The following is a 22440-nucleotide window of genomic DNA, read 5'->3' on the forward strand; positions in this document are numbered from 1 at the left end:
CAACATCTACCTTTCCTTCTTGCTGGAAGTTTGCCTACATTCAACCTGTTCCTAAAAAGGGTGACCGCTCTAATCCCTCAAACTACCGTCCTATTGCTTTAATTTCCTGCTTATCTAAAGTTTTTTAATCTATCCTCAACAGGAAGATTCTTAAACATCTATCACTTCACAACCTTCTATCTGATCGCCAGTATGGGTTCCGTCAAGGCCGCTCTACTGGTGATCTTCTGGCTTTCCTTACTGAGTCTTGGTCATCCTCTTTTAGAGATTTTGGTGAAACTTTTGCTGTTGCCTTGGACATATCAAAAGCCTTTGATAGAGTCTGGCACAAAGCTTTGATTTCCAAACTACCCTCCTACGGTTTCTATCCTTCTCTCTGTAACTTCACCTCAAGTTTCCTTTCTGACCGTTCTATTGCTGCTGTGGTAGACGGTCACTGTTCTTCTCCTAAATCTATTAACAGTGGTGTTCCTCAGGGTTCTGTCCTGTCATCCACTCTCTTCTTATTATTCATTAATGATCTTCTAAACCAAACTTCTTGTCCTATCCACTCCTACGCTGATGATACCACCCTGCACTTTCCCACGTCTTTTCATAGACGTCCAACCCTTCAGGAGGTAAACATTTCGCGCAGGGAAGCCACAGAACGCCTGACTTCTGATCTTTCTAAAATTTCTGATTGGGGCAGAGCAAACTTGGTATTGTTCAATGCCTCAAAAACTCAATTCCTCCATCTATCAACTCGACACAACCTTCCAGACAACTATCCCCTCTTCTTCAATGACACTCAACTGTCCCCCTCTTCTACACTGAACATCCTCGGTCTGTCCTTTACTTATAATCTGAACTGGAAACTTCACATCTCATCTCTAGCTAAAACAGCTTCTATGAAGTTAGGTGTTCTGGGGTGTCTCCGCCAGTTTTTCTCACCCTCCCAGCTGCTAACTCTGTACAAGGGCCTTAGCCGTCCATGTATGGAGTATGCTTCACATGTCTGGGGGGGTTCCACTCATACTGCTCTTCTAGACAGGGTGGAATCAAAAGCTTTTCGTCTCATCAACTCCTCTCCTCTAACTGACTGTCTTCAGCCTCTCTCTCACCGCTGCAATGTTGCATATCTAGCTGTCTTCTACCGCTGTTTTCATGCTAACTGCTCTTCTGATCTTGCTAACTGCATGCCTCCCCTCCTTCCGCGGCTTCGCTGCACAAGACTTTCTTCTTTCTCTCACCCCTATTCTGTCCACCTCTCTAATGCAAGAGTTAACCAGTATTCTCAATCATTCATCCCTTTCTCTGGTAAACTCTGGAACTCCCTGCCTGCTTCTGTATTTCCACCTTCCTATGACTTGGATTCCTTCAAGAGGGAGGTTTCAAGACACTTATCCACCAATTTTTGACCACTGCTTTGACCCTTTTATGGGACTGGCATTTCAGTGGGCATTTTTTTTTATTAGATTTTTGTTGCCCTTGGCCAGTATCCTTCCTACATAAAAAAAAAAAAAAAAAAAACGTTCGGCAGGGCCGCAGGCCGGGCAAATCCCAGAAAGGACAAAGACTAAATGCTCAATTCAAACTGGTCAGACCATTGTCACCTTGTAACTTGATACAGGGCTTATTAATATGGGTTACAAGGTTCACTTTTCATTCATGCACCCTTTTTAACAACTGTCGTAACGCCAGGTCACAATGAGGTCGCCAGTTTGTTTCATCCACCTACAGACAAGGGAAATAGTCTAACAATTAACTCTCTCAGCTGTGAAAGGATCGACAACCACGTCTAGGGAGAAACAATTATAATGAGCAATATTACATATATAGTTGAGGTATAATATCCCCTTGGTGGAATACTGTTATAATGATCTCTTAATGTCGCGCTGCGCTGCTGAATACGTTGCGAACCGAGAAGAAAGGGTAGGAGGCGGAGGCCCACCCAGGCGAGCTGTTCCTGCAACACACAACTTACACGTTAACTTTTCACAAAATAAAGCGAAACACAGCATATGTGTATAGAGTATTTTCGACTTACAATTACTTGAACAATCATATCCTGAAGTATGTACCTTAACTCGCAGGACACTTGTATACTACTGTACTTGCACTTGATGTGAATAACGAACGAATGTCAGTAAACGGGTAATGATCTAGAGACATTTTGGGTCCCATGTGGTCTGGGTAACAACTATCTCGAGTACCAAACATTCTGAGGACTATTTGGTCTTAGGCTGATCTGTTTTGAGGATCATCTGATCTGAGGCCTACAAGTATATGACATATCATCTGCCTCGGTACCAAATGAGTGTAAACCGGATTACTTACCCTGAAGATTATTTCACCCTTATTATATCCCTTGCTACCATTTGAAGATTTTTTTTTATCATATATCCTCTTGACCCACGCCCCTCTAAATGCTTTCCAGACCATAGTTTTGGCAACAGCTTTTTGCTGAACTGAATCAATTTCTAATTTTCGCTTTCACAACAAAAACCTACTTGAACATTATCATCCTGGAAACTTCGTTGGAGTGTGAGATCATCACTCCTTTGCGTGGTCCTGTTGTGCCAGAAGAGAAGGGCATTCGTGCCACAGCACTGGCCGGATGTAGACCATCAAGCTGAGGAAAGATCAAGTTGATTATTAAGGATTCCTGCTTAGTGGTTCAGGTGGAATAATATTAATGAAAACAATCTGAGTTTGCATATATATATATATATATATATATATATATATATATATATATATATATATATATATATATATATATATATATATATATATATATATATATATATATATATATATATAATGTTATCTTCAGCGAGATAATGTAATATAAAATGAAGAAAGTAGTAAGAATGAATGAGAAAAGAACAATGAACGGAGAAAGAGAAAGAGAAAGAGAGATGAGAAGAGAGATAGCCCAAGGATGAGACTTAGACGAGTCCTGGACCTGTAACCTGAAGCTCTTAAGATAATATCCACGCAGTTACTCATATTCCCCACATACTTACTTTATAACACACATACATGCATACATAACACATACCTTACTTCCCATTACTTACTTATCCATACTTGCTTATCCATTCAATTTGAGTCTCGCCCAGTATTTAGTAGAAGAGTTGCTCTTGACAATAATAATTATTCATCGAGCCCCTCCAGTTTGATCATTAGAATTTTCAGAAGTAAAGTGTTCAGTTCGCGTGCAGGGAGCAGAGTGTGGGCGGGTATACGTATATATGTGTACTCGTAATGTAAATTTGACCCAGTTCAGTGTGAGGACACCTAGTCCCACAACATAGCGTTGGTGGCTTCTCCCAGACCGAAAGTATGTCTGAAGAGATGAAATTCAAGTTGGAAATGAGAAGAATGGAGGTGGAGGAGGCTAGAGAGAAAAAGGAAAGAGAATTAAGAAGGCTCCAGTTGGAAGCTCAAGCCGATTGAAGGAGATTTGATGACTGAGGAGGCTAGAGAAGCCAGGAGGCTTGAAGTCGAGAGGGAAGCTAAGAGACTTCAGGTTGAGGAGAAGGCCAGATTACTTGAGGAGGAAAAGGAGACGAAGATGTATGAGAGGGAGGACACTGAAAAAAATAGAATATTTGGGTTGGAAAAGAGTCGAATAGAAGTTAATACACCTCATGGCTTGAGGAGAGAAGGAGTTAAGGAGGATACAGTAGAAAGCCAGATGGTGAGGAGCTTGAAGTTGATTCTTGAGTTCGATGGAAAGAAGGTAACGGAGTAGTTTAGGAGATTTGAGAAGAAAGCTTTAGAATTTTATTGGCCATAGGATAGGTGGGTTGGCCTGGTGGCTAATATGTTGAAGGGTAAGGCCTTGGAAGTTTATGATAGAATGTCAGTAGAGGATTTGGAAGATTTTGACGAGTTTAAGGCTGACATCCTGAGAGTGTATGAGGTGCGGCCGGAGGCGTATAGGCTACAGTTCCGCGGAGGAAATAAGGGGCATAGTGACTCCTATTTAGTGTGCACTCGCTTCCTGGAGGAGACGTTCGAGAAAAGGATTGCTAGCGAGCAATGAGCTAAAGGAATTCATGGTAATGGACCAGTTTAATAATGTGGCCGAGAAGGAATTAGTGCCGTTGCTCCGTGAGAAAAGATTTAAAAGCCTTAAGGAGGCGGCTACGTGGACAGATGACCACGTGTTGGCGCACCGGCCTGTGCCATGGTGGGGCTATTGATGTGTCTGGTGGCGCGGCCGGCGCCAGTTTGTCTAGGAGTCCACGTTATAGTAGTGGACTCCCAGTAATAAGTCGGGGCGAGTCAGCCCTGTAGGTAATAAGTCTCCAACCAGCTCACGATGTAGACGGAAGCATGCAACACAGCACTCCCAGGTATACTGCGCAGCCCATGTGTTGTTATTGTAGAAGTACGAAACACTTCAAATTTAATTGTCCCAAATTGATAACCGCTACAGCTTCCAAGACGCCCCAGAAGCCAGTGGTCTTGATTTTGTGTGTGTGTTTAGTCGTGAGGGTGGAAAGGCCGTTCTGGTCGCCCCCTCATCTGTTGTTACCTTACCGTCCCCCATTGAGATCTGAGTTGGAATGGTGCCGCCCTTTCTTGAATTGGGGCACTGTTGAAATTGATGGGGTTGAATACCCCATTACAGTTTTGAGAGACACAGCGGCACAGCAGTCGCTGTGCCGGAATATGATTGGGAGGTGAGTTGCTTCCGGTCAGCCTGTGCGAAGCCGGGGAATTGGAAGAGTGGAGAGCTTTACCACGGCCACTAGCGGGCTGTCATGCCCGCTAGTGACCGCGAAGGCGTGGGTGGCATTAGCGGAGGACCTGCCAGTGTCTGATGTTGATTTCCTTCTGAGGAATGACCTGGCAGGTGGAAGAATCTGGCTGCATCTCCTGTACGCGGACGCCGACCCGGATGTGGAGGTTGCTGAGAGTGCTGATTCAGTTGTTCCTGTTGGTAGTCGCCCTAAGGCGAGGTGAGCACCTCGGCGTCTGGTGCCCCACGGGATCTGTGACTGCAATAAGGCAGCGCCACCACAAAAGGAGCGCAGTGTTTGTGTTGATATTGCAATGGGGGGCAGAGTGGCCAGAGGACTGTCCCGCTGCTGGCAAGGGTTTTGACGAGCCAGAGTTAGATTCGTCTCTAAGTCAGTGTGCAGTAGTTGATTACAAAATAGCAGAGCCACCGCAAAAAACACCTGATTTTGGTGAGAGTGTTGCCAAGGGTGAATCTGTAGTGATGAGTTTGGATTGTTTGTTTGACGGCTTGCCTCACCCTGTGAAGCCTCTCAGAGGTGGCACTCAGGCGGAGTTGTCACCTGGTGTTGAGGCTGTGGACGTCGGTACTCAGTCTGGGTCCCAGCAAGTTGTGTTTGGTGTGTCATTGGGCGCTGCCGAGGGCGGGGAGGTGGGAGTTTCTTCCACTGCAGGGAGTACCGAAAGCAGAGAGCAGGCTGCTCCCCTTCCGGGACCAGACACGGAGGGTGTTTGCTTACGTGGCGAGCCACCGTTGCTGGCACCTGCTGCGACAGCTATCAGTGTAGTTAAGGAGGGTTCTGACCCTTGTGTGTGTGCTGCTCCACTGTGTGCCAAGGCAGGAGTGAATGGCAAGGAAGTATTTACAATACTGTAAATAGCCGGCGGAGAGGAGGACAGAGGTTTGGAGCTCCACTTTGATGTGCCATCCGCAATTAATGAGGCACTGGTGCTAGAAGCACGTAGCGGTCTGGTGTTTAGCCGTTTTGGAGTCAGGTCGACTCAGGAGCGTTTGGTGCAGTTTTGGTGGTCCGGTGTGACCACGTTTGTTGGGCGTAACCGCGCGGGTCAGGCTGTTAAGCCTGTTGTCCGAGGCCTCTATCAGTCGTGTTTCCTCTAGTGTAGGGGTGATTAATGATTCCTCCTTCCGGGGCGAATTGTGATATTTTTGACGCGAGCGTTACAGTGCCGCGTCGGGAGGCAGCGCTGTGTAAGGTTGCTGCTCAGGAGGCACCTTCAGTGTTTTTGAGGGTTGCCTGTGGCCGAGCTGTTGTTTATGACTGTCAGGTGCTGGGCCCGAGATATGTAGTATGTGTTGATGGATGTCGGCATCGACGGGCCGGCGGGAGGAATGAGGCGTAATAGTGTTGTGCCTGACAGTAAGACACAGGCTTGGTGGTGTGACACCCAGGAAGAAGTATATTGTTTAGTCGACAGCGGCACAAGAGCGCCTCTGAATTTTGCCATGAAATTGGCATTTTCATTTTGTCAGTTTTATGGGTGTGGCACGAAGGCTCCACGGAGCCAGGAGTGGGCAAGTGGGAGTAATGATGTGGTCAGTGCGGGCCCGAGTGAAAGTATTTTTTGGCCGGGATGTATTTTGACTGGCCTTGCTGTGATGTTGCACCAGGACACTACAGTCCCTGGTTGACTCATTGTGTGTTGCAAAGAAGAAGGGATGTCAGTATTACATGATGACTCTGAAGCTTGTACCGTGTGGAGAAAATACAGATGGAGCAAAGTGTATGAAGTGAGGAGGAGAGGTGAGAGTAGATGTAGAAGTAGAGAAGGCAGAGAACAGAGATGACGACGGAGACGGAGGAGTGACCAGAGTCACAGAGTTGGCGCAGCCGTAGTTGCTGGACAAAAGAGATGAATAAAATACCCTGCGGAAGTAAAACTGCACGCCAAAGTAGCCGTGAAGACCTGGTATAGTACCAGAGACGGGTCTGGGAAGAGTAAGAAGAGGAGAAAGAAGAAGCGGCATTTCAAGTTGAAGGGCGCCTCCTTTGGGTTAAGTGTTTTTTAAATTATTTCCCTTGTCTGTAGGTCGGTAAAACAGACTGCCGACCTCAATTAGTGTAACCTGGTTTTACGACCGTTATGGAAAGGGTGCAGGAGTCACAAGGGACCCTGTACATACACCTGTCTTTGAGCCCTGCACTGAGTCCACGCAGGAGGTGGTTCAGGAAAGCTAGTCCAGATGTGGCAGCTTTGGGAAGTCAGCTTTGGGAATTGTGGTCCTAACACACACACACACACACACACACACACACATATATATATATATATATATATATATATATATATATATATATATATATATATATATATATATATATATATATATATATATATATATATATATATATATATATATATATATATATATATATATATATTAAGCACTTGTGTTGCCATTTTATAATTGTGAATGTGCAATGAACGTCGTGGAAGAGCACCTATTAAAGAAATGTTTCGTTAGAGGACAGAAATCACAAACAAAAAAAAGCAACAATATAGATTTTTTTTTTTTATAAGAGGCACTGGCTCGGAGCAACAGATAACACTCACACGAAAAAAAAGAGTGCCAACCCTTAAATTTGAAAAGGTTCATCCAAAATTGGAGGATAATTGTCTTGAAACCTCCCTCTTGAAAGACTTCAGGTCATAAAAAGGATGAAATAAAAAAAGCAGACATTATATCAGAAAAAAAAATATTGAATGATTGGGAATGCTATCTTCTGACCATTTTGAATTGAACGTTTAGGCGTTGTCTTTGAGGATTCCCCGGCCTGCAGTGTTGCCACACTTATACCAAGACATACCTCATGTCAGATATTTCCTACCTCAAAATTAAGTGGTGTTGTAGTATATATACACTGTGATGCTCTAAAATAGACAAGTTAGTGTAATATTTTTTTTTTTTATGATACTTGCATTTTATTTATTTATTTAATTTTTTTTTGCAAACGCCACGATATTTGGCAACGTTTCCTCCAGGCGTTGTCACGTCTCCATGGATGACCGAGTGAGGTCACATGATCAGAGTGAGCGTGTTAATCGATGGTCACTTCCTCTCGCCCCGCCAGCCAGGATGGAAGCTACCTTCCACATTCTCTCTCTTGTTACCTCCACAGCTGAGAAAAAGAGCTTACTTATTCAGTAAATAAGCATTTTTTGGAAGAAAAAGCTAATAGCGGGTCATTACATGACCCCTCAAGAACTGTTGCCTTAACAGCTAAAACCACCAACGTTCCTTGACTGTTACCTCGATGGTGGTGTGGAAAAAAGTCTTAACTAAAGAATAAAAATATAACATCATAGTTTAAGGGAAATATCATGTCTTAAAGGAAACCTATCACATTTAAACGAAATAAACAACGGAGAGAGAGAGAGAGAGAGAGAGAGAGAGAGAGAGAGAGAGAGAGAGAGAGAGAGAGAGAGAGAGAGAGAGAGAGAGAGAGAAAACAGTTTTGACTGACTGACAGGCAGAGAGAGAGAGAGGTGGTGTGGGGAGAGTGAAGTTATTAGCGACACATAAGCTCTAATCTGATAATTGCCCAGTACAAGGTCTGGCGGCGTCACAAGCTGGAGAATCCCCAGAAAGCACAACGCCTAAACGCTGAATTCAAAATGGTCAGACCATAGTTAACCTTTGCATGAGAGAGATGGACAGAATGGGAGTGACCGTAGGACATCTTGCGCGACTAGGTCACGAGAGGATGGGAGGCATGCAGCTGGAAATGTGAGAAGAGCAGTTAGTGTGAAAGTTAGTGTAGAAGATAGCAAGATATGCAATATTGCGGCGATGAGAGAGGCAGAAGACAGTCACTTATAGAAGAGGAGTTGATAAGAGGAAAAGCTTTTGATTCCAACCTGTCTAGAAGATAGGTATGAGTGGGCACCCCCTAAACATGTGAAGTGTGCTCCATATATGGCCAGATAAAGCTCCTCTACAAAATTATCAGATAAGGGGATGAAAAAAAAAAAAATGGTGGAGACGACTCAGAAAGGCTAATTTCATAAAAGCTTTGACCAGACATGGAGTTGTGATGTTTCTAGTTTAGATTACTAGCAAAGGACAGAATTATAGTGTTCAGTTTAGAATGGGGGACAGTTGAGTGTCATTGAAGAGGGAATAGTTACTGGGAAAGCTGTGTCGAGGTGATTGATGGAAGAACTGAGTTTTTGGAGCATTGAACAACAAAACATTTGTCCTAAGCCAGAAATTATAGAGAGCTCGGAAGTCAGGCGTTCTCTGACTTCCTTGAGTGATTTTTTTTTATCTATTTATTTATTTATTTTTTTATTTATGACGGCTTTTTTTTTTTAATGTAGGAAGGATACTGGCCAAGGGCAACAAAAATCTAATAAAAAAAATGCCCACTGAAATGCCAGTCCCATAAAAGGGTCAAAGCAGTGGTCAAAAATTGGTGGATAAGTGTCTTGAAACCTCTCTCTTGAAGGAATTCAAGTCGTAGGAAGGTGTAAATACAGAAGCAGGCAGGGAGTTCCAGAGTTTACCAGAGAAAGGGATGAATGATTGAGAATACTGGTTAACTCTTGCGTTAGAGAGGTGGACAGAATAGGGGTGAGAGAAAGAAGAAAGTCTTGTGCAGCGAGGCCGCGGAAGGAGGGGAGGCATGCAGTTAGCAAGATTAGAAGAACAGTTAGCATGAAAATAACGGTAGAAGACAACTAGATATGCAACATTGCGGCGGTGAGAGAGAGGCTGAAGACAGTCAGTTAGAGGAGAGGAGTTGATGAGACGAAAAGCTTTTGATTCCACCCTGTCTAGAAGAGCAGTATGAGTGGAACCCCCCCAGACATGTGAAGCATACTCCATACATGGACGGATAAGGCCCTTGTACAGAGTTAGCAGCTGGGGGGGTGAGAAAAACTGGCGGAGACGTCTCAGAACACCTAACTTCATAGAAGCTGTTTTAGCTAGAGATGAGATGTGAAGTTTCCAGTTCAGATTATAAGTAAAGGACAGACCGAGGATGTTCAGTGTAGAAGAGGGGGACAGTTGAGTGTCATTGAAGAAGAGGGGATAGTTGTCTGGAAGGTTGTGTCGAGTTGATAGATGGAGGAATTGAGTTTTTGAGGCATTGAACAATACCAAGTCTGCCCCAATCAAAAATTTTAGAAAGATCAGAAGTCAGGCGTTCTGTGGCTTCCCTGCGTGATATGTTTACCTCCTGAAGGGTTGGACGTCTATGAAAAGACGTGGAAAAGTGCAGGGTGGTATCATCAGCGTAGGAGTGGATAGGACAAGAAGTTTGGTTTAGAAGATCATTAATGAATAATAAGAACAGAGTGGGTGACAGAACAGAACCCTGAGGAACACCACTGTTAATAGATTTAGGAGAAGAACAGTGACCGTCTACCACAGCAGCAATAGAACGGTCAGAAAGGAAACTTGAGATTAAGTTACAGAGAGAAGGATAGAAACCGTAGGAGAGTAGTTTGGAAATCAAAGCTTTGTGCCAGACTCTATCAAAGGCTTTTGATATGTCCAAGGCAACAGCAAAAGTTTCACCAAAATCTCTAAAAGAGGATGACCAAGACTCAGTAAGGAAAGCCAGAAGATCACCAGTAGAGCGGCCTTGACGGAACCCATACTGGCGATCAGATAGAAGGTTGTGAAGTGATAGATGTTTAAGAATCTTCCTGTTGAGGATAGATTAAAAAACTTTAGATAAGCAGGAAATTAAAGCAATAGGACGGTAGTTTGAGGGATTAGAGCGGTCACCCTTTTTAGGAACAGGTTGAATGTAGGCAAACTTCCAGCAAGAAGGAAAGGTAGATTTTGACAGACAGAGCTGAAAGAGTTTGACTAGGCAAGGTGCAAGCACGGAGGCACAGTTTCGGAGAACAATAGGAGGGGCCCCATCAGGTCCATAAGCCTTCCGAGGGTTTAGGCCAGCGAGGGCATGGAAAACATCATTGCGAAGAATTTTAATAGGTGGCATGAAGTAGTCAGAGGGTGGAGGAGAGGGAGGAACAAGCCCAGAATCGTCCAAGGTAGAGTTTTTAGCAAAGGTTTGAGCAAAGAGTTCAGCTTTAGAAATAGATGTGATAGCAGTGGTGCCATCTCGTTGAAGTAGAGGAGGGAAAGAAGAAGAAGCAAAGTTATTGGAGATATTTTTGGCTAGATGCCAGAAATCACGAGGGGAGTTAGATCTTGAAAGGTTTTGACATTTTCTGTTAATGAAGGAGTTTTTGGCTAGTTGGAGAACAGACTTGGCATGGTTCCGGGCAGAAATATAAAGTGCATGAGATTCTGGTGATGGAAGGCTTAAGTACCTTTTGTGGGCCACCTCTCTATCATGTATAGCACGAGAACAAGCTGTGTTAAACCAAGGTTGAGAAGGTTTAGGACGAGAAAAAGAGTGAGGAATGTACGCCTCCATGCCAGACACTATCACCTCTGTTATGCGCTCAGCACACAAAGACGGGTCTCTGACACGGAAGCAGTAGTCATTCCAAGGAAAATCAGCAAAATACCTCCTCAGGTCCCCCCAACTAGCAGAGGCAAAACGCCAGAGGCACCTTCGCTTAGGGGGATCCTGAAGAGGGATTGGAGTGATAGGGCAAGATAAAGATATGAGATTGTGATCGGAGGAGCCCAACGGAGAAGAAAGGGTGACAGCATAAGCAGAATGATTAGAGGTCAGGAAAAGGTCAAGAATGTTGGGCGTATCTCCAAGACGGTCAGGAATACGAGTAGGGTGTTGCACCAATTGCTCTAGGTCATGGAGGATAGCAAAGTTGTAGGCTAGTTCACCAGGCTTGGATGTCTACGTAAAGACTTGAAAAGAGCAGGGTGGTATCATCAGCATAGGAGTGGATAGGACAAAAAGTTTGGCTTAGAACATCATTAATGAATAATAAAATTGGTGAAAGAACAGAGCCCTGAGGAACAACACCACTAATATAGTCAAGAGAAGAACAGTAAGCACACCAGCAACAGAACGGTCAGAAAGGGAACTTGAGGTCAAAGCTTTGTACTAGACTACCAAATGCCTTTGTTATGTCTAAGACAACAGCGAATTTCGCTGATCAAAATTCACCAGTAGAGCGGTCACAAGAGAACCCATGCCGGCGATCAGATATAAGATCGTGAACTAACCAATATTTAAGAATCTTACTGTCGAAGATAGATTAAAAACTTGAGAGGCATGAAATTAAAGCAATAGGACGGTAATATGAGGGATGAAAGCGGTTACCCTTTTTTGGAACAAGCTGAATGTAGGCAAACTTCCTGCTAGAAAGAAAGGTAGATGTTGACATAGTTGGAAGAGTTTGACTAAGCAAGGTACAAGCATGGAGGCACAGTTCGAAGAACAATTAGAGGAACTCCATCAGTAAGCCATCCGAGGTTTAAGGCCAGCGAGGGCATGGAAAATCTTAATGGGAGACGTTAAGTAATCAAAGGATATAAGAGAGAGAGGAACATGCCTTAAATCATTCAAGGCAGAGTTTTTTTTTTTTGTTTTGTTTAAGCAAAGGTTTGAGCAAAGAGCGCAGCTTTAGAGATAGATGAGATGGCAGTGATATTATCAAGTTGAAATAGAGCTGGGATTCTCAACCTTTCCTTCATCATTATCCTCCTCGGCTTGATGTATTTCTCCATTACATAAAAAAAAAAAAAAAAATTCCTCTCTTCCTAACACACACACACACACACACACACACACACACACACACACACACATTCTTAACATTCTCTCTCTCTCTCTCTCTCTCTCTCTCTCTCTCTCTCTCTCTCTCTCTCTCTCTCTCTCTCTCTCTCTCTCTCTCTCTCTCTTATTTTACAAAATGAAATTTAATTGAATTATTATTTCAATTCTCAGGTATATCAGATATCTACACCCGGTCATGTATTTTTTTTTTTTTAATCCTAAGAGGTAAATTTACCCCTGATTAAGAAACACTGAAATAGAGGGTGGAAAGATGAAGAAAAGTTGTTGGAAATATTTTTGGCTTGGTACCAGAAGTCACGAGGAGAGTTAAATCGAGAAATATTTTGACATATTCTATTGATAAAGGAGTGTTTGGCTACTTGAAGAACACACTTGGTATGATTTAGGAAGCGCATGAAATTCAGGTAATGGAAAGCTGAAATACTGTTTTTGGGTCGTCACTCTATCACATACAGCACGACAAAAGATTGAGTTAAACCAATGCTGGAAAGTATAGAGGGAAAGGAAGAGTGAGGAATGTAGGTACGCTTCCATGCCAGACACCATCACTTCTGTTATTTGCTCAGCACACAGAAAAGGGTCTCTGAAACAGAAGCAGTAATCATTCCAAGGAAAATCAGAATACCTTCTCAGATTGCCCAATTAGCACAGGCAAAACTATAGAGGCAACTCCGCTTTGAGGGATCCTGAGGAGGAATTGCAACGACAGGACTATTGAGATCGTGATCGGAGGAATCCCACGAAGACAGTGTGACAACATTAGCAGAAGGATAAAAGGTTGGGAAGCGGTCAAGAATGTTGGGACTATCTTCAAGACGATCAGAAAAATGAGGAGGATGTTGCATTAATTACAAGGCCAGGCTTGGTGTAATTTTGGACATAAAAATGAAATGGCATTAATTTCAGGTGTTAGCTTATGGTACCGTTTGTGTGCCTTCTCTGTCCTGAAGAGCAGGATTAAATAAACCAAGGTTTACGAGTTTGGGGATTAGAGGATGCAGAATGTATGTGGTTGTCCAAGGACAACCACATGTTGTGTGTTCCGCACAGAGATGGATCTCTGATATGGAAGTAAGAAGACCTGAGACGGTATAATTTTTTTCTCATAACTGACAGTCATAAGAAAAAAAAATATACCGTCTCAGGTCTTCTTACTAAGCTGAGAGGTAACGAAATGCATCAGCTTCGGTGGGTCAAGGTGTGAGACAGGAGTGATACCTACATGGTTGTTTAAGTCTATGGATGATGCAGTAAGTTTAAGTGAGAAGGAAAGTTATGTGGAAATTCCATGGAAGAGCATGATGTATTATGATAGAGTGTGGAACCTCAAACGGAATATGGGAGCAGAAGAGAAGCGGTGACTTAATGTAAAAGAAATGAGGCCTCTGAGGGCATACGTGGAGTAAGTTCGAGTTACGTGTGAGGAAAGATGAAGTACGAGAAAAACTTGTGTGGAAAACATTTATACCATTAGTAACACAAGCAATGTAAATACGTTCTTTTGATAATGAAAAAAAAAAGAATGTATATACATATATTTTTGATACCTCTTTGCATAAAGAAAGCATATTTTTGATGACTCTTTCCATAAAAGAAAGGGAACTTATTGTTTTAACTGCGTCATGTTCAGACTGGCGGTGCAATACATATTATAAGATAATTATTATCGCTTGCCAGTTAATTGCAATCGTATATGTAACACGGAATACATTTCAATGAAACATAACTTTGAAGAAAAGCTTTCTTAAAAATATTTTCCTAATTAGCATAATTCAGGTTTTTGGGATTCAAATTCTGTCATGACAAAAACAATAAAAAAATAAAATGCACCAATTACAACCTGCTCCAGTATATGGTACTGTTTCCACAGTACCTGAGTGACTGGAGGTATCGGAGCATGGCCCACAAGGTCTTCAATGGCTGGCCTGTCCACGGCGCCGCCAATCACCCACACCTTCTTCAGGGTATTTGGTGGCAGGAGGGAAAAGACGGCTTCAGCCTGGTCTAGCAGCTCAGCGTGTACTATTGCCCAGCTAGCACCGCTTAGCCGCATGGCGTGCATCATGCCCTCTGTGTGAGTAGATTTATTACTCAACAAATCGTTACATTGCTAGAGTATCGCGTAATTATATACAATCCTCCTAATAAAAGGAAATAAATAAATGCTTAATTTGTAGGCCACTGCTGTTGCTCCCGTTGGTTCTACTGCTGGTCCTCTTGGTTCTTGATTGTAGTGCAGGAATCTTGGCGGCCCTCCTGGCACTTGTTGTTAATGATGGCATCTCTTGGTAAGGTGAAGAAGATTGCTTTTTGGCATTGGCATGGGGGTGGGGATTAGTTTTAGAAGTACAAAATATAGATTGAAGAATAAAAGTAGGCGGACAAGCCGCCTTGCTACCTTGTTACTTTTTCCCCCGTTGTCTTGTTGGTATTCTGGCGTTTGGTGTGTCATTGCTTGTTTCAGCCATATGTTTCACGCGGCGAGTGTTCATGGTGCCCGCCGTCGGGGCCCGCTAGGACCACTCACCCATGTCACTCCTTCACTGCTTAACGCGAAAGCGGGCATCTTCCGTCTCATTTCTTGTATTCACAAAAAAATGTTACTACTTTCACATGACTAAGTACGTATACAGCATTATACTTTTGTATGGAATGTATAGATACGTTGATGTGCAATTACAAGTTATACATGTAGAATAAGGAATGGAAACTTACTGACACAAGCAATGTAAGTAAAATTCATAATAATAATAATGGGAAGTAATAGTAAGAAGTGATAACAATTCTTGTTTATAATGTATTGGTAAAAGAATAATTTTAATGAAAACAACAATGTATAGAATATATACACTATTCAAATAATTATATACAATGAAAAATAATATGACATCAGTATGATATAATGTATATGGTATATTTGTAGGTAATAGGTCGGTTATAACATGTTCTATAAAAATAAATTAGTCAGTCATGAAAAACGGCAAAACATGAAAAAAGATTAACTTTTAAGAGGTTACTACAAATTAGTTACTTTTCGGTATTCCCGGACTTTGGCTTCGATAAGTCCATCATCTGGCATACACACATTGGTATTGTTGTATTTGTCGTGTCTGGGATGTGAGTGGTACAAAATTCGTTTTTCAGTGTTTCTGCTTCTAATATGAAAATTAATTAAGTTGTAAAGTTCATCTCGACTTTCCAGTAAACCTGGAAAACATTATTTGAGGAACTTATTTACAAAGATGGGTTTGCGTTTCAATGAAAGCTTACCAACAGTTAGGCATAAAGAGTCATTACCAATAATAAATAAACTGTTCTCCATGAATAAATAAGTAAATAAAATAAATAAATAAATAAATGAATAAATAAAAATAAGTGTGTCTTAATATAGTACCGATGTCCTGACTACTAGTCGGGGTTTTCTCGGGGACCTTGTCGCTTTCCAGTTCCCCACCCATTGCAAACACGAGCTAGTGACTCGGTGCCGCTCCCAAGCCCGGATGACAAACACTATTAAGAAGTTTGAATATATATATATATATATATATATATATATATATATATATATATATATATATATATATATATATATATATATATATATATATATATATATATATATATATATATATATATATATATATATATATATATATATATATATATATATATATATATATATATATATATATCAGGGACGTGCCGTTTGGGTAGGCAAGGCAGGCAAGTGCTTAACCTGAATAAAATAGATCAGCTACATTCTCCTTCTGTGCCACAATATGCATCTTTCCAGCAAAATTATGACGGTTTCTCTGATTATTATGCATAAATGCAAAATATTTTATATTTCCTGAAAATTAGGTAGGTATCATTCGTTCCTGCCTTTAAATTTCAGTATTTAAGCTACGCTTAGTAGTGGGGTCGCCCACGTGCTGCATGCACCCCTTCAATGCCGTTTTCTTTATGCCCCATATAGGCAGAATCAAATCTGCCTTCCATTCAGTCGCTTGCCTTCTCCCGTGGATTAGTGTTGCATACCTTTGCTGTCCTTATTTCCTTATTGTTATTTATTTATTTTTTTTTTCATAGTTCTACCTTATTTACAGTTATATACCTTTTTTTTTCCCCTTTCAACAATGGATAGTGAATATCTGAAGACCTTTTGAAAACTAACTTATGAAGAAGAGACATTAAAAAAAAAAAAAAAACGGCAGACCAACACCAGAGCTTAAGGAGCTAAAACAGCAGAAAGGGACAAAAGTTATTAAACTGTTTCAAACTGCTTGGTACAGTAAGAAAGAGTGGTTGTGTGGCTGCACTACTACAAAAAGGCTCTTTTGTTTCCCATGTTTGCTATTTTCTGTATCTAGTGGAAGCGTATGGGTAAAAGAAGGATATCGTGATTTGAATAATTTGCCCAATGCTTTAAATAAACATTAACGATCAGCTACACATTACGAAAACCAAATATCACTGAAAACATTTGGAACTACACGAGTTGACTTGCTCTTAGATAAACAGAAGTTTGTCAGCATTGAAATTTACAATAAAAAGGTTAAAGAACAGATATATTAAAAAAAAAAAAAAAAGATTTGTGCTACTTGTTTTCAGATTAAACAAGAACTTGCTTTCCGCGGTGATAATGAACAAAAATCATCGTTAAATCGTGGAAACTATGTCGAGTTACTGAACTACACTGCAAAATTTGATGAAAAATTGGCACAACATTTACAGAATTTTTTTCTTTTTTTTTTCTGGCCTTTCTAATAAGATACAAAATTATTTGATTGAAGCAGTAGGCATGATTGTAGAAAACAGCAGAGAAGAAATCGCACTAGCCTCATTCATTGCTATAATAGTGGATGAAACAACAGACATTTCATGTACAGTGCTCTACAGTATTGAGGTACGTGTTAGATTCTGATATCAAAGAAGTATTTATAGGATTTGACATCCTGAAAGACAGAACTGTTAGAGGTGTAACAGAGTGCATATTTAAAAATTTGAATAATTACGACTGTGTTGAGAAACTTGTAGCTCAGACGTACGATGGGGCAATGGTGATGGCATACCATTTAAATGGTGTTCAAATTAAAGTAAGAGAAAAGGCACCAGCAGCTTTATTTACCCACTGCTATGCTCATGTTATTATTTTTTTTTTCTCTCTCAATCATCAAAATTCATACCTGAATGTACAAGCTTTTTGAAGACCAGTGAGGCACTACAAAACGAACGCAATCTTTTGATGAGATAGTTAGAAAACGCATTCCAAAGGCAGCACCGAGATGGAGTTCAAATTCAGAACTAATCCAGACAATTTTACAATACCATGATGACCTTTACAAGTATGAACACTGTTCATACTGTTGAATAGCTTGCAATCCTGTCTTGTGGGATCCAGATACTTTAGTGAGAAGCAATGGGTTTTATGAGTGGCTAACAAAAGACTCAACGTACTATTTTCTGATGGTTTATAACGAAATTTCATTAAAACTGACACTCTTTTCAATGTTTTACAAACCAATATGACAAATATTCCATACTGCAGTGAGATTGATTAATGGAATAAATTTACTGGAGGATCTGCACAAAAATTTCAAGGAATTGTACGTAAAGTTTGAAAAAAAAAAAAAATGTAGAGAAAAAAAACTTGAGTCAAAATCTCGTACGACAAGTTCAGTTAAAGAAGAAAGAATGAGACTATTTGGTGTAATTTTGGATGACATACTGAAGAACATGAAGGCAAGATTTGCTGATTTCAGAAACTTAAAGTTCATTTCATTAGTTCACAAAAAACAAGTCTCAAAATCTTGCTTGTCAAGTTGATTCAGATGTATTTGAAAGTTTAGAAAAGAACTACGGGAACTTTTTCGACATCATAAGACTAAAAGCGGATTTTAGCTGCTATAATGCACAGGTGCTTCAAGATAAGTCCGCTACAAATTTGCTTGATTTTATATTTGAAAATGAACTGACTCAAACATTCCCAAAAGCTGTGAAGTTGATGCAATTAATTTTGACAATTCCTGCTACAACTGTTTCTGTGGAGAGGTCATTTTCTGCTTTGGAAAGAATCAAGACTTACACTAGAAATAGAATGACAAATCAAAGACTTTCGTCACTTACTTTAATATCCATTCAAAAGGAAAGGTCATCAAAATGGAGCAAGACCCTACTTTCAATTTTATGAAAAAGTGACAGATTTTTCTGTCCTTTTATATACTGCTAGGGCACATACGAGTATAACTTTTATATATATATATATATATATATATATATATATATATATATATATATATATATATATATATATATATATATATATATATATATATATATATATATATATATATATATATATATTTTTTATTATTTGTTATGTCCTTATCGTGTGTTCCTCTGTATTGAATAGGTTCAAGCCTGGCTACTTAATGTTTTTGAGTACTGGATTTATATTTAGGGGCGCGGGAATGCCTCAGTTATTCTGTCTTTTTAAGCTACCTAGTTTCTTGCTACCTGCCTCTGTGTTACCTGAGAGTACTTTTGGATAATTGCTGCTTTTTTTTTTTCTGAGATATGTTGCACACATTTGATATGCTATTTATTTTTTGCTACCTGCTTCCGTAGTATCTGATATCTGAGGCTAAGGGTTCTTTGGATGATTATTAACGGATCTTTTAAATTTTTGCTGATCTATGTTCCATCCATAGTTGGGATGAGTATTTAATAGGCTGCCTATTTTGCTCAATGCTTCTGTGTTGTCTGAGGGTTCTTTGGGTAATTATTAACCGAGCCTTATGTTGCACTCATAGCTGGGATGAGTATTTGATAGGCTAATGACTTTTTCTGCTACCTGCCTCTGTGTTATCTGAGAGTACTTTGGGTGATTTTTTATTGAACTTTTGTATTTTGCTGAGCTGTGTTGCACCCATAGCTGTGATGAGTATTTGATAACCAGGTGAACGGTTTTCTGCTTTTTTTTTTTCTTTTTTCCTTGACATTGTTATATATTTTCGTTGTCCCGTATTCATGGGAGGGATTCTTGCTTTGATTTATTTACTTGTGTTAAGTACATATCAGTGTTATTTTTGCTCTTGTGTTGGCTACACGGTTGTGTGGCGTTGAGTAACTGAATCCTGTAACCTGAGCTCACTTGTGCTGAGTTACCTGAGATTATTTTGATTGCTATTAAAGGAATTCACCTTGATGTTATTTAGGATTATCCAGGATTTTTGCACATATATTTTTCCTAAGGTTTGTACTCAGGTACGTGCACTTTATTATTTTTCTACTCCTAGGACTCTACTCCTAGGGCTTTTTTTTTTTTTTTTTATGTAAGAAGGACACTGGCCAAGGGCAACAAAATTCCAATAAAAAAAATGCCCACTGAAATGCCAGTCCCATAAAAGGGTCAAAGCAGTGATCAAAAATTGATATGTGTCTTGAAACCTCCCTCTTGAAGGAATTCAAGACATAGGAAGGTGGAAATATATTACGTTTATGCTTCCGTTTGTGTCATTGTATTTGTAATTATTTCCTTACTATCTTTCGAAGAGACCTGGGACGGTGTAAGTACACCTGTTTAGCAGTTGATTTTCCCACGTAGGGGTGACGCAAGCACAGCGGGAAATTGAACCTGTGTCGAGCAGGTTCCCCAGGCCTCCCAAACAATACTGACGAATCATTTGATGAAATTTTACTACTTAATAGTCACTAGCTGCCTACCCTGAGTAATTATTGATGGCACGTGCCTGATTATATACGAGTATATATATATATATATATATATATATATATATATATATATATATATATATATATATATATATATATATATATATATATATATATATATATATATAATATACTTATTCATATTTATTTATTTATTTATTTATTTTTTTGCGGATAAATGGCGAGGATTGGGTTTGGAATGGATAGTAGCGTAAAATCGTAGCCAAACCACCATGCAGATCTTATCCACACATGACCCTTCACAGACCATCCTGGTGAACTAGCCTTCAACTTTGCAACCTCCATGACCTAAAGCAATTGGTGCAGCACCCTACTCGTATTTCTGACCGTCTTGGAGATACTCCCAACATTCTTGAGCTTTTCCTGACCTCTAAGCCTTCTGCTTATGCTGTCACCATCTCTTTTCCGTTGGGCTCCTCCGACCACAATCTCATATCTGTATCTTGTCCTATCGCTCCAATCCCTCCTCAGGATCCCCCTAAGCGAAGGTGCCTCTGGCGTTTTGCCTCTGCTAGTTGGGGGACCTGAGGAGGTATTTTGCTGATTTTCCTTGGAATGACTATTGCTTCCGTGTCAGAGACCCGTCTTTTGTGTGCTGAGCGCATAACAGAGATGATAGTGTCTGGCATGGAAGCGTAAATTCCTCACTCTTTTTCTCGACCTAAACCTTCCAAACATTGGTTTAACACAGCTTGTTCTCGTGCTATACATGATAGAATCTCATGCACTTTATATTTCTGCCCAAAATCATGCCAACTCTGTTCTCCAACTAGCCAAAAACTCCTTCATTAACAGAAAGTGTCAAAATCTTTCAAGATCTAACTCCCCTCGTGAGTTCTGGCATCTAGCCAAAAATATCTCCCAATAACTTTGCTTCTAAGCTACCCTCCTACAGCTTCTATCCTTCTTTCTGTAACTTCATCTCAAGTTTCCTTTCTGACCGTTTTATTACTGCTGTGGTAGACGGTCACTGTTCTCCTAAATCAATAAACAGTGGTGTTCCTCAGGGTTCTGTCCTGTCACCCACTTTCTTCTTATTATTCATCAATGACCTTCTAACCCAAACTTCTTGTCCTAACCACTCCGATCCACCCTGCACCTTTCCACGTCTTTTCATAGACGTCCAACCCTTCAGGAAGTAAACATTTCACGCAGGGAAGCCACAGAACGCCTGACTTCTGATCTTTCTAAAATTTCTGATTGGGGTAGAACAAACTTGGTATTGTTCAGTGCTTCAAAAACTCAATTCCTCCATCTATCAACTCGACACAACCTTCAGACAACTATCTCTTCTTCTTCAATGACATTGTCACCTACATTGAACATTTCTCCTTTACTAGCATTCTGAAATGGAAATTTCATGTCTCATTGTTAGGTAAAATAGCTTCTGTAAAGTTAGAACATCTGATTCGTTAATATTAAGTTATAAGTTAATATTTCTAATACCTTTTGTATGGTAATATCTCAGTATTTTAAAATCTTGACATTTTCATACGATTTTTTTTTTTTTTTTTTTTTATGTAGGAAGGACACTGGCCAAGGGCAACAAAAATTTAATTAAAAAAAATGCCCACTGAAATACCAGTCCCATAAAAGGGTCAAAGGAGTGGTCAAAAAATTGGTGGATAAGTGTCTTGAAACCTCCCTCTTGAAGGAATTCAAGTCGTAGGAAGGTGGAAATACAGAAGCAGGCAGGGAGTTCCAGAGTTTACCAGAGAAAGGGATGAATGATTGAGAATACTGGTTAACTCTTGCGTTAGAGAGGTGGACAGAATAGGGGTGAGAGAAAGAAGAAAGTCTTGTGCAGCGAGGCCGCGAAAAGAGGGGAGGCATGCAGTTAGCAAGATCAGAAGAGCAGTTAGCATGAAAATAGCGGTAGAAGACAGCTAGATACGCAACATTGCGGCGGTGAGAGAGAGGCTGAAAACAGTCAGTTAGAGGAGAAAAGTTGATGAGATGAAAAGCTTTTGATTCCACCCTGTCTAGAAGAGCAGTATAAGTGGAATTCCCCCAGACATGTGAAGCATACTCCATACATGGACGGATAAGGCCCTTGTACAGAGTTAGCAGCTGGGGGGGTGAGAAAAACTGGCGGAGACGTCTCAGAACACCTAACTTCATAGAAGCTATTTTAGCTAGAGATGAGATGTGAAGTTTCCAGTTCAGATTATAAGTAAAGGACAGACCGAGGATGTTCAGTGTAGAAGAGGGGGACAGTTGAGTGTCATTGAAGAAGAGG

The 22440-nt window shown here is 40.5% G+C and overlaps 1 protein-coding gene and 1 long non-coding RNA gene across 2 annotated transcripts in view; one reads left to right on the top strand and one right to left on the bottom strand.

Moving 5' to 3' along the window:
• Positions 1-14764, top strand: part of LOC135092761 (uncharacterized) — a 72235-nt gene extending 57471 nt beyond the window's left edge. The window contains exons 2-3 of the long non-coding RNA XR_010263053.1: positions 14317-14520; positions 14624-14764. This is a non-coding gene — a long non-coding RNA (uncharacterized LOC135092761). The remainder of the gene's footprint in view (positions 1-14316; positions 14521-14623) is intronic.
• LOC135092760 (uncharacterized) overlaps positions 1-22440 on the bottom strand; it is a 72652-nt gene that overhangs the window by 29530 nt on the left and 20682 nt on the right. Inside the window, exons 3-4 of the mRNA XM_063991445.1 lie at positions 14320-14516; positions 2490-2611 (exon numbers count right to left, since the gene is read on the bottom strand). Coding sequence (XP_063847515.1) covers positions 2490-2611; positions 14320-14516 — 319 coding nt within the window. The remainder of the gene's footprint in view (positions 1-2489; positions 2612-14319; positions 14517-22440) is intronic.

Source organism: Scylla paramamosain, chromosome 40 (genome assembly GCF_035594125.1).
Source record: "Scylla paramamosain isolate STU-SP2022 chromosome 40, ASM3559412v1, whole genome shotgun sequence".
NCBI classification, from domain to species: Eukaryota; Metazoa; Arthropoda; class Malacostraca; order Decapoda; family Portunidae; genus Scylla; species Scylla paramamosain.